This window comes from Leptodactylus fuscus, chromosome 5 (assembly GCF_031893055.1).
Source record: "Leptodactylus fuscus isolate aLepFus1 chromosome 5, aLepFus1.hap2, whole genome shotgun sequence".
Classification (NCBI taxonomy): Eukaryota; Metazoa; Chordata; class Amphibia; order Anura; family Leptodactylidae; genus Leptodactylus; species Leptodactylus fuscus.
This window is the reverse complement of record NC_134269.1, coordinates 157,511,307-157,524,613: the sequence shown is the minus strand read 5'-3', so window position 1 is coordinate 157,524,613 and position 13,307 is coordinate 157,511,307. Positions and strand designations below refer to the sequence as shown.

Here is a 13,307-nt window from a genome sequence, read left to right as displayed (position 1 = left end):
TTGGTCCAAACTGGGGTTTTTAGAGGCTCCCTCCACCATGAATTGGTCCAAACTTGGCTGTTTAGAGGCTCCCTCCACCATTAATTGGTCCAAACTGGGCTGGTTAGAGGCTCCCTCCACCATGAATTGGTCCAAACTGGGTTTTTTAGAGGCTCCCTCCACCATGAATTTGCCCAAACTGGGCTGTTTAGAGGCTCCCTCCACCATGAATTTGCCCAAACTGGGCTGGTTAGAGGCTCCCTCCACCATGAATTGGTCCAAACTGGGGTTTTTAGAGGCTCCCTCCACCATGAATTGGTCCAAACTTGGCTGTTTAGAGGCTCCCTCCACCATTAATTGGTCCAAACTGGGCTGGTTAGAGGCTCCCTCCACCATGAATTGGTCCAAACTGGGTTTTTTAGAGGCTCCCTCCACCATGAATTTGCCCAAACTGGGCTGTTTAGAGGCTCCCTCCACCATGAATTGGTCCAAACTGGGGTGGTTAGAGGCTCCCTCCACCATTAATTGGTCCAAACTGGGCTGGTTAGAGGCTCCCTCCACCATGAATTGGTCCAAACTGGGGTTTTTAGAGGCTCCCTCCACCATGAATTGGTCCAAACTTGGCTGTTTAGAGGCTCCCTCCACCATGAATTGGTCCAAACTGGGGTGGTTAGAGGCTCCCTCCACCATTAATTGGTCCAAACTGGGCTGGTTAGAGGCTCCCTCCACCATTAATTGGTCCAAACTGGGCTGGTTAGAGGCTCCCTCCACCATGAATTTGCCCAAACTGGGCTGTTTAGAGGCTCCCTCCACCATGAATTTGCCCAAACTGGGCTGGTTAGAGGCTCCCTCCACCATGAATTGGTCCAAACGGGTTTTTAGAGGCTCCCTTCACCATGAATTGGTCCAAACTTGGCTGTTTAGAGGCTCCCTCCACCATGAATTGGTCCAAACTGGGGTGGTTAGAGGCTCCCTCCACCATTAATTGGTCCAAACTGGGCTGGTTAGAGGCTCCCTCCACCATTAATTGGTCCAAACTGGGCTGGTTAGAGGCTCCCTCCACCATGAATTGGTCCAAACTGGGGTTTTTAGAGGCTCCCTCCACCATGAATTGGTCCAAACTTGGCTGTTTAGAGGCTCCCTCCACCATGAATTGGTCCAAACTGGGGTGGTTAGAGGCTCCCTCCACCATTAATTGGTCCAAACTGGGCTGGTTAGAGGCTCCCTCCACCATTAATTGGTCCAAACTGGGCTGGTTAGAGGCTCCCTCCACCATGAATTTGCCCAAACTGGGCTGTTTAGAGGCTCCCTCCACCATGAATTTGCCCAAACTGGGCTGGTTAGAGGCTCCCTCCACCATGAATTGGTCCAAACGGGTTTTTAGAGGCTCCCTTCACCATGAATTGGTCCAAACTTGGCTGTTTAGAGGCTCCCTCCACCATGAATTGGTCCAAACTGGGGTGGTTATAGGCTCCCTCCACCATTAATTGGTCCAAACTGGGCTGGTTAGAGGCTCCCTCCACCATGAATTGGTCCAAACGGGTTTTTAGAGGCTCCCTTCACCATGAATTGGTCCAAACTTGGCTGTTTAGAGGCTCCCTCCACCATGAATTGGTCCAAACTGGGGTGGTTATAGGCTCCCTCCACCATTAATTGGTCCAAACTGGGCTGGTTAGAGGCTCCCTCCACCATGAATTGGTCCAAACTGGGTTTTTTAGAGGCTCCCTCCACCATGAATTTGCCCAAACTGGGCTGTTTAGAGGCTCCCTCCACCATGAATTGGTCCAAACTGGGTTTTTTAGAGGCTCCCTCCACCATGAATTGGTCCAAACTGGGCTGGTTAGAGGCTCCCTCCACCATGAATTGGTCCAAACTGGGGTGGTTAGAGGCTCCCTCCACCATTAATTGGTCCAAACTGGGCTGGTTAGAGGCTCCCTCCACCATTAATTGGTCCAAACTGGGCTGGTTAGAGGCTCCCTCCACCATTAATTGGTCCAAACTGGGCTGGTTAGAGGCTCCCTCCACCATGAATTTGCCCAAACTGGGCTGTTTAGAGGCTCCCTCCACCATGAATTTGCCCAAACTGGGCTGGTTAGAGGCTCCCTCCACCATGAATTGGTCCAAACTGGGGTTTTTAGAGGCTCCCTCCACCATGAATTGGTCCAAACTTGGCTGTTTAGAGGCTCCCTCCACCATTAATTGGTCCAAACTGGGCTGGTTAGAGGCTCCCTCCACCATGAATTGGTCCAAACTGGGTTTTTTAGAGGCTCCCTCCACCATGAATTTGCCCAAACTGGGCTGTTTAGAGGCTCCCTCCACCATGAATTGGTCCAAACTGGGGTGGTTAGAGGCTCCCTCCACCATTAATTGGTCCAAACTGGGCTGGTTAGAGGCTCCCTCCACCATTAATTGGTCCAAACTGGGCTGGTTAGAGGCTCCCTCCACCATGAATTTGCCCAAACTGGGCTGGTTAGAGGCTCCCTCCACCATGAATTGGTCCAAACTGGGGTTTTTAGAGGCTCCCTCCACCATGAATTTGCCCAAACTGGGCTGGTTAGAGGCTCCCTCCACCATGAATTGGTCCAAACTGGGGTTTTTAGAGGCTCCCTCCACCATGAATTTGCCCAAACTCTGCTGGTTAGAGGCTCAATCCACCCTGATTTTCAAAACAAATGTTGGTGCCAACCTCAACTTACTACAAGGGCCAAATTCACTGCTGGTGACAAGCTCTCCTCACTGCAAGTGCCAAATACACATGTTTCAAGGTGTTTTCCTACTGTCAGAGAGGTGGTATTGAGTGTGTAAAGTGTGTAGTTGTTAGGCTGTGATGTTGGGGTAATAGAGGGTCTTTGGTGTGTTAGATGCCCCCAGACATGCTTCCCCTGCTGTCCCAGTGTCATTCCAGAGGTGTTGGCATCATTTCCTGGGGTGTCATAGTGGACTTGGTGACCCTCCAGACACGGATTTGGGTTTCCCCCTTAACGAGTATCTGTTCCCCATAGACTATAATGGGGTTCGAAACCCGTTCGAACACACGAACATTGAGCGGCTGTTCGAATCGAATTTCGAACCTCGAACATTTTAGTGTTCGCTCATCTCTAAAAAAGACCCCTTGTTTGGAAATGTACTAAGTATTTTACTTCTTGAATGTAGTCATTTCTTGTACCCATGTGACATTCTTTCAGTTTTATACAGAACCTTATCACCCACAGAAACTTCAGTTCCTGGTTCGGCTAGGGGCAGCATTGTGGCATTGTGTCCAAGGTTCGAATACGACCAAAGACAACATCTTCAAGGAGTTTGTTTGTTCTCCCCATGTTTGTGGAGGTTTCTCCCACACTTCAAGCTAATTTTCAATCACTGCCCCTGTCTGATGAGCGCTGCGGAATATGGTGCCGCAATATAAATAAGGAAATAAATAGTGCAAGATAGTAACTTGAGCATGATTTGGGTGTTTTCACACCGAATCTGCAGTCTATTGTATGCAGCAGGAGGTCCCAATATGTACATTAAGTGGACCCATTATAATGATGACAAGAGAGTGGGATTTTGACATCAGGGGTTCATTTTCTTAAAGCATGGAATAGCACACAAGGTGTCACTGAGTGGCATCCATTAAATTTGCATTTCTGAAGTTTCCAGACATGGGAACTTTGGATAGATATTACATGAGCTAGTGTGAAAAGAGCCTAAGTGATGCCTAGAAATTCACAATTGCATCACATAACAATATACATCTCTTAACTCTAGGCCAAGGAAACTGCAAAGTGGAAGAAAGAAGTAATGGATCTTAGCATACTTATTGCAGCTGAACCTTTGTTGTCGGGGAGAAAACATAAGCACAACGTACAAGTTAGTCTGACGCAAAATAATGTACCAGACTATCTAGGAATTATTGGACTACAAGGTAAGTGAAGTGGCATCAGTAAGTTCCATTTGTAGGCCAGCCCTTAGACTCATACCATTCTTGTATTACATTGGAAAAATAACAAAAACTTCCAGCTAAAAATATCATATTTTCATAAAAAGTATTGATAACCTTAAACCATTAACAATGCTGTATGTTTCCACCAGATGGCGCCCTTATAAAGGAAAACAAGCAAAGTTCTTAAAGCAGACAATTTCAACTTATCTAATATATTCACTGTTTGCTTCTGTTTGACTCAAAATACTTACACTTTTAACCCTTTTGAATATTTTCTAGAGTGTCTTAGTCTATTCTAAGACTCTGTCACCACTATACGCATAAAGTAAGTTCTTCATGGGTAAAATAAAGTCAAGAATAGGAAGGTGAAGATGGCTCATTAAAGCATGGCGTGCGTCTCCAGTCAAACTGATTAACGTTTTCCCTTCTGAGGGGACAACCCGACAAGTTAAAATATGCATAAGATTTCCTAGTGATTATGCATCCTAAAACATTAAACACTGTTCAGAACAGGCAGACTCTCCTTGTGTACATTACTGATTTTGTTTGTGATTATTTAATGAAGAAGAAAGGTGTCTGCATACAAAGCACCTCGCACTACATACTTCTAATACATCTTTCCATAAATATCTTTATAGCACTAGCTGCAAACAATTGTCATTTCAAAGGAAAGGGTCTTTAGGTGATCCATAAAAACACTGAAGATGTAAAAGTAAAAAATAATTGGACTTGGCATTTGTGAAGTCGACATTGAAAGTTTATAGGCAGGAAATCTGTATTGTATGTTCCAGAAAATATGCCATAATCTGTGTTATATTGTTGATGGATTGATCACTTTTATGTACAGGTGAACCTGCAGATAACAGATCTCCAGATGATCACATCATTCTGGCAGAGACACTGTACTCATGTGTGTGTAACGCTTCTCAGGTATAGTATCTGACACTTTTACTACTTGTGAGCAATAACTATCTTCTCTCAAAACCTAAAAAAAAATCACTGCAGTTAACTAAAATATCCCATGTCACACTCTGACAGGTCCAGGAATCTGCAGTATGGGGAGTTGTCTAAATGAACTCGCAGTCACTGGAAATAAAATAGTTGCTCTGCAGGGTAAAGCTGACCATACACTTTTAATAGCTGTAGGCCGACAGCTATTGCTAACTAACTCATTGTATTTTGCAAGTGCGCATCTGTTCTCATTGAAGAATAAGCCATTGCCAGACACCGCTGGTAGCAACTTATCTCTCTTAAAAAGAAAGCATTGCCTATGCCTTTCTACATTCTCCATACGCAGTCATTTCATACACATTACATGGTTTGCTCTAAAAGCAACAGGTTCCGCCAAGTCTAATGTGTATAACAAATAGTATTGGTTTTATGTTACCTTAGTTTTTTGGGTTTTTTCTTTAAACTGATTTTGTAGTAATAGATAGGAGTTGAAATTGAACTTCTGGTACATAATAGGAAAGTCATCCACACCTGCTGGGTTTGGTGGGACCATCTGACTGTACTATGCTTTATGCGAGTGCCTCCCCCAATAGATTATGATGGGCGGAAGTATCAGGCTTATTGAATTTTGTAATCTCCCATGCTTTGTTCCCCCAGAAGATAAGCCACAGACGGAAATGTGTGGCAGTGATTTATTTTCCTCTTCCCTTTGAAATCTCATGCATGCTCTCCCAAAGTGAGCATGCATGTGTATGGAGGAGTCACGAGCAATAGCCTGTGAACAGGTATATCCATCTAAAGTGCAGTCATAAAGATTATCAACATAGTTGTCTAGAATTACGCAGTTTGTTCCTAACATGATTTTAGGTAATATACTTCTAGCATGTATCGGTCCTCTACGTATATGCTGGAATTAAAAGCCTTTTACCAACTAAGATGCTACTTGCTCAACATGAGCTTTGTATGCTTTAAGATCCGTACTTGGATGCCATTACAATGATGACCTTGCTTTAAGTTTCTAAACTATGAGCAAATATTTCTCAAGGCTAAATGACTTGACTAAGGCGGATATAGAACTTGTTGCTTCTGAGACTGCTGCTTCCCAAAGCATTCTTCAATTGTCAGCTCTTTCTGCTCGTCTCTCAGAGTTGGGCCACATTCTGTGTGTATGTTTGTTGGCATTTTACATTAATCTGTTTAGGCCAAAATCAGGAGGACCTGCATATGAAAAACTAAAATGCAATGGTTTGCCCATTCTAAGGGCCCATTCAGATGGCGTAAAACGAAAAGGAATTGAGGCCACCTCAGTTCCTCTCCATTCTCCCAAACTCTGACTCCCTGCAGTGGAAAGGTAAAGCCATGAATACACAGGGAGGCAGATCCAGGGCTAAATTTGGCCCTCATTATGAGGTAGAATATGCCTCAAAATCAACACCAAATTCCTTTGAGTGAACATACCTTAAGTGTACTGAACTCACTTATATACACTGATGAAAAATACTGACCAATTTACTTACACATCAAAGTGGCCTTAGAGTTTGGAAAAGGGGGGTGTACACAGCAGAGTGAGAAAAGGGAGAATATAGAGTCTCAGGAGCAATCACGTGGGCCATATCATGTGTAGATAGGATGGAGAACCCACACTACAATATGTAGGGGGAAATGGGAGAGATCACACACATGTGCAGCATCAGCATAGAGACAAAATATGCAGATCGTACACACAGAGAACACCAGTGTCGGGATGGGGGGAGATCCCACTAGGCCTGAATTCGGGAGGCAGTACAACAATGAATCTGTGCTGATACCAGGGAACTAGTAAAGGCAGCAGCATCCTGTACACACACATTTCAGCTGTACAGTATAACGGGTTTTTTTTAAAATGTAGATTGTGAGCCCCATATAGGGATCACAATGTACATTTTTTTTTCCTATCAGTATGTCTTTGGACAACGGGAGGAAATCCACGCAATCACGGGGAGAACATACAAACTCCTTGCAGATGTTGTTCTTGGTGGGATTCAAACTCACTACTCCAGCGCTGCAAGGCTGAAGTGCTAACCACTGAGCCACCGTGTTGCTCCAATTGTACAGTATAACTTGGAGGAACAGAGCCACATGAGATATGTCTAAAACTAGGAACAGGTTACAAATTGCATATTCTGTGGTGTAAAAATGAACGTACAAGTAAAGATTACAGCTAAATACACAATGCTCAAGGTAACCTCTGATATACGTCAAAATTTTTCATATCAATTATGTCCATAGCCTTTCAAGGTATACTACGAGCAGAAAAAAAAATTAACTTAATGTATAGCTTTACCTTCATACCGTAGTGTGAACTTTCTAATGCATTAAACACTGATACAAGTCTATAGAGATGAGCCCATAAGCCTCCAACTCCCATATAACAATAATCCTATCTCCAGCCACACAGATATGTTCATGAGGACATTGACAATAAAAGTAGGCTCTCATTTTTTTCTTTCAAAAAAAAAATCTGCAATTTAAATGAGAAATTATTGAAAGCTGTGAGTGATAGATAATCCATTAAGGTATGTGTCACTGCAAACAGCCAGGAAGACTGACAAGAAATCTGTGAAACTTGACAAGTTTTGTCTGGGTCTGCATAGAAATCAATCACAGGGGCCGCTTTGTGTACAGTAAATGGGGATTGCCATTCCACTGCTATTGTGAAGGGACAAAAAGCTCGGACGGGCTGCATTTATTGTTTATGGAAAAATAAAATGGAGACATCAAATATATCAAAGGGAACAGAAAAGTCAAACTATACAAAAGCCATATGTGTGGACTGTGTGACTGTGCACCGAATATAGGACTAAATAGTGTTGTCTGGTCGAAGAACTTTTTGTGATTGGTGGGGTCTCCTTTAATGGACACATGAGTAAATTATGTATTTTTGTTAAAACCCCCCCACTGCAGTGACTATATAGGTGCACATTGTTACCTTTTACTGTAATACCAGAGTTTTATTTATTTGTTTTAGTATAAATTGTAACCGTAAGTCCATTACAGCTGTTATAGCATCCACAGAGGTTAGAAGCAAAGTTTCATATTGTAAGCACTAATATTTCAAGATATAGACCAAAGACTGATACTGGAGCATTTGTCACTTCACGGCAAGACAATCCGACATTCAAGAGTTTTGGAAACATCAGGGACAACACCACAATGTCATGCAGTGGTATTTTTACTACTTTCTTTCCCTATGGTCAATAGGGTACATGTGTCCCTATGACTTTTCTCCTTATGTTTTCCCTTACTCCTTCTTTTTCTCTTATTGCTCCATCTAGGTATAATGCATTTTTTGCTTTTTGACATTTGTGTATCTTTTTGTCTTTACTTTCATAAATATTGCTTGGCCATTCAACCATATAGCCTTGTATTACTCTATATTATGTTGAATCAACTGCAACCCCATGAATCAATATCTCAGTCATGATGAATAGGTGCCCCATCTGGGCTGAATTCTGAATGGCGACTTTGTTGATCTAGTCTAAGGTGACCCAGGGGTAGTCTTTTATTCAGAAATGAAATCTGGAAACTAAACCTTTCTCCGTTATTGCTTTCACCTTCCTTCTTTTTCACTAAGATTTACTCTTTTGATTTTCTAGGATGTTCAGCCTGACAGAGATATTGTCATCGATGTTATATTATTTCTTTGGCAAAAATGCAAAGTTGGAGTGCAACGAATGCAAACGGGATTAGATGGATCCAAGTTTGTCCAAAAGTGTGAAATGAATAGCAAGGTAAGTTTAATTAACTGCAGTATAATTTTATTTCCACCTATAATTCACTCATATCTTGGTCTTTAGGAGGTCTGCCAGCTAAATTTAATAACTAAAATGCTTCTCTAAAACAGAGAAAAAAATCATCAGCCCTTAGTTTTTATGTCAAATAGACCCCACTGAAACTGGCTGATTTGAGGGTTTTTCTATGAATATAACCATAATTAAATGTGTAGACAATTAAAAGTTAAACATTTTAGCAAATATAAATAACACAAAAATGTGCAGAGTTTTAAAGGTTTTCTCTAAGGGAGCATTCACACGGTGTAACGTCCCGCGAGATTTGGCACGTGTACGCCGCGTGACCCTTTGCGTGCCGTACACGCTCCCATTGAGTTCAATGGGAGCGGGCAGCGTATGCGCCGCGCTAGTTTGCGGCCGTGAATAAATGCACGGCCGCAAACTAGCACGGCGCATACGCTCCCTTCTCCCATTGAACTCAATGGGAGCGTGTACGGCACGCAAAGGGTCACGCGGCGTACACGTGCCAAATCTCGCGGGACGTTACACCGTGTGAATGCTCCCTAATAGTGGTGATTGATAAGTTACCAAAGAATACGACCATCAATGCAGAAATTTGGTCTGGTACCCAGCCATGATTTCCTTATTGTGGACAGGCTATCAGGGAAGGAAAATACATGTACAAGATAATAACCTGTCCTGTCCACAATAAGGTTAGTTTTCTGACAAGTGCCAGAGCATAGAAAATTCCTGCACTCATGGTTATATGCATTGGCAACTAATAAGGACAAAAGGGCGCCCCAACTAGCATGGTTCTAGAAAATGCATAGAAAGTTTCTGCATTGATGATCATATCCAGGGATGTAACTACCGGGGTAGCAGCGGTAGCGGCTGCCACAGGGCCCGGGACATTAGGGGGCCCGGTGACAGCCACTACCGGTGCGTTTAAAAAAAAAATAAAATTAATATGCCATTGGAGTAACTCTAGCCGGTAACGGGCCCTACTTACCGATCCTGACAGGGGCCGGGATCGGTAAGTGACGCGGCGGGCCCACAAAAACTATTATACTTGGGTTTTTTTTCGGACCCTCGAGTATAATGATCGGAGGCCCAGGAGAGGTAACAGAACATAAAAAAACTGTGTTACTTACCTCTCCTGGCAGGCTTCGGGCCTACTTGTGTCCCGGAGGTCATTGAAGATAACCGTCAGCGGCGGAGAGTGCAGCGGAGTCGGGGATAGGTAAGTAGCAAGTATTTTTTAAAATGTTTTTATCAAAAGTTCGCCACGGGGCCCCGCCATTCCTAGTTACGCCACTGATCATATCTATTGGTGATTAGAGATGAGCGAACACTAAAATGTTCGAGGTTCGAAATTCGATTCGAACAGCCGCTCACTGTTCGAGTGTTCGAATGGGTTTCGAACCCCATTATAGTCTATGGGGAACATAAACTCGTTAAGGGGGAAACCCAAATTCGTGTCTGGAGGGTCACCAAGTCCACTATGACACCCCAGGAAATGATACCAACACCCTGGAATGACACTGGGACAGCAGGGGAAGCATGTCTGGGGGCATAAAAGTCACTTTATTTCATGGAAATCCCTGTCAGTTTGCGATTTTCGCAAGCTAACTTTTCCCCATAGAAATGCATTGGCCAGTGCTGATTGGCCAGAGTACGGAACTCGACCAATCAGCGCTGGCTCTGCTGGAGGAGGCGGAGTCTAAGATAGCTCCACACCAGTCTCCATTCAGGTCCGACCTTAGACTCCGCCTCCTCCGGCAGAGCCAGCGCTGATTGGCCGAAGGCTGGCCAATGCATTCCTATGCGAATGCAGACTTAGCAGTGCTGAGTCAGTTTTGCTCAACTACACATCTGATGCACACTCGGCACTGCTACATCAGATGTAGCAATCTGATGTAGCAGAGCCGAGGGTGCACTAGAACCTCTGTGCAAACTCAGTTCACGCTAATAGAATGCATTGGCCAGCGCTGATTGGCCAATGCATTCTATTAGCCCGATGAAGTAGAGCTGAATGTGTGTGCTAAGCACACACATTCAGCACTGCTTCATCAAGCCAATACAATGCATTAGCCAGTGCTGATTGGCCAGAGTACGGAATTCGGCCAATCAGCGCTGGCCAATGCATTCTATTAGCCCGATGAAGTAGAGCTGAATGTGTGTGCTAAGCACACACATTCAGCACTGCTTCATCAAGCCAATACAATGCATTAGCCAGTGCTGATTGGCCAGAGTACGGAATTCGGCCAATCAGCGCTGGCTCTGCTGGAGGAGGCGGAGTCTAAGGTCGCTCCACACCAGTCTCCATTCAGGTCCGACCTTAGACTCCGCCTCCTCCGGCAGAGCCAGCGCTGATTGGCCGAAGGCTGGCCAATGCATTCCTATGCGAATGCAGACTTAGCAGTGCTGAGTCAGTTTTGCTCAACTACACATCTGATGCACACTCGGCACTGCTACATCAGATGTAGCAATCTGATGTAGCAGAGCCGAGGGTGCACTAGAACCCCTGTGCAAACTCAGTTCACGCTAATAGAATGCATTGGCCAGCGCTGATTGGCCAATGCATTCTATTAGCCCGATGAAGTAGAGCTGAATGTGTGTGCTAAGCACACACATTCAGCACTGCTTCATCAAGCCAATACAATGCATTAGCCAGTGCTGATTGGCCAGAGTACGGAATTCGGCCAATCAGCGCTGGCTCTGCTGGAGGAGGCGGAGTCTAAGATCGCTCCACACCAGTCTCCATTCAGGTCCGACCTTAGACTCCGCCTCCTCCGGCAGAGCCAGCGCTGATTGGCCGAATTCCGTACTCTGGCCAATCAGCACTGGCTAATGCATTGTATTGGCGTGATGAAGCAGTGCTGAATGTGTGTGCTTAGCACACACATTCAGCTCTACTTCATCGGGCTAATAGAATGCATTGGCCAATCAGCGCTGGCCAATGCATTCTATTAGCGTGAACTGAGTTTGCACAGGGGTTCTAGTGCACCCTCGGCTCTGCTACATCAGATTGCTACATCTGATGTAGCAGTGCCGAGTGTGCATCAGATGTGTAGTTGAGCAAAACTGACTCAGCACTGCTAAGTCTCTGCATTCGCATAGGAATGCATTGGCCAGCCTTCGGCCAATCAGCGCTGGCTCTGCCGGAGGAGGCGGAGTCTAAGGTCGGACCTGAATGGAGACTGGTGTGGAGCGATCTTAGACTCCGCCTCCTCCAGCAGAGCCAGCGCTGATTGGTCGAGTTCCGTACTCTGGCCAATCAGCGCTGGCCAATGCATTCTATTAGCCCGATGAAGTAGAGCTGAATGTGTGTGCTTAGCACACACATTCAGCTCTACTTCATCAGGCTAATAGAATACATTGGCCAATCAGCGCTGGCCAATGCATTCTATTAGCTTGATGAAGCAGAGTGTGCACAAGGGTTCAAGCGCACCCTCGGCTCTGATGTAGCAGAGCTGAGGGTGCACAAGGGTTCAAGTGCACCCTCGGCTCTCCTACATCAGAGCCGAGGGTGCGCTTGAACCCTTGTGCAGCCTCGGCTCTGCTACATCAGAGCCGAGGGTGCGCTTGAACCCTTGTGCACACTCTGCTTCATCAAGCTAATAGAATGCATTGGCCAGCACTGATTGGCCAGAGTACGGAATTCGGCCAATCAGCGCTGGCCAATGCATCCCTATGGGAAAAAGTTTATCTCACAAAAATCACAATTACACACCCGATAGAGCCCCAAAAAGTTATTTTTAATAACATTCCCCCCTAAATAAAGGTTATCCCTAGCTATCCCTGCCTGTACAGCTATCCCTGTCTCATAGTCACAAAGTTCACATTCTCATATGACCCGGATTTGAAATCCACTATTCGTCTAAAATGGAGGTCACCTGATTTCGGCAGCCAATGACTTTTTCCAATTTTTTTCAATGCCCCCAGTGTCGTAGTTCCTGTCCCACCTCCCCTGCGCTGTTATTGGTGCAAAAAAGGCGCCAGGGAAGGTGGGAGGGGAATCGAATTTTGGCGCACTTTACCACGTGGTGTTCGATTCGATTCGAACATGGCGAACACCCTGATATCCGATCGAACATGTGTTCGATAGAACACTGTTCGCTCATCTCTATTGGTGATGTATCAAGACAACAAACTGTGTCAACTAAGATGTTTAGAGAAAGTCTTTAAAACTTTGCAAAATATGTAATTGCTTATATCTGCAAAATTTTAGCTTTTTAATTGTCTAGAAATGTATACATGGTTATGTACATTGGCAAACCCTTTAATAAGGACCATCAGGCTTTTCTAACATCTCTTTTTTAGTATATAAATCTATTCTCAAGAAAATAACAATTTCAGAGAGCCTTTTCTTATTACTCTGTGTGGCGATGTTCCGTTCTCTTTGTTTTTTTGTTTTTTTTTTTTTTTTTGCTGTAGTTTTAGGCTGTGTATTGTCATGTAGGCGGCCCTGGGCTAAAGCTGTTTTTTTTCACCTTATCCAACAAGGGGTTGAGGCTTAACAGGAACAGCACAGGGCTTGCAGATGCAATGTTGTGCACCAGATTAGCACCAATTTATAACACAAATATCTGGCACAATGTGGGCCAAATAATGAGGTATAAAGAAACTAGACAATCCAAAGGCGGACTAAATTTATCATCCAGTTACTGTAATAACCGTAT

The 13,307-nt window shown here is 44.5% G+C and overlaps 1 protein-coding gene across 1 annotated transcript in view; it reads left to right on the top strand.

The window, feature by feature from the left end:
* Positions 1 to 13,307, top strand: part of CFAP54 (cilia and flagella associated protein 54) — a 263,167-nt gene that overhangs the window by 54,464 nt on the left and 195,396 nt on the right. The window contains 3 exon segments of the mRNA XM_075274556.1: positions 3,730 to 3,886; positions 4,752 to 4,834; positions 8,491 to 8,625. Coding sequence (XP_075130657.1) covers positions 3,730 to 3,886; positions 4,752 to 4,834; positions 8,491 to 8,625 — 375 coding nt within the window.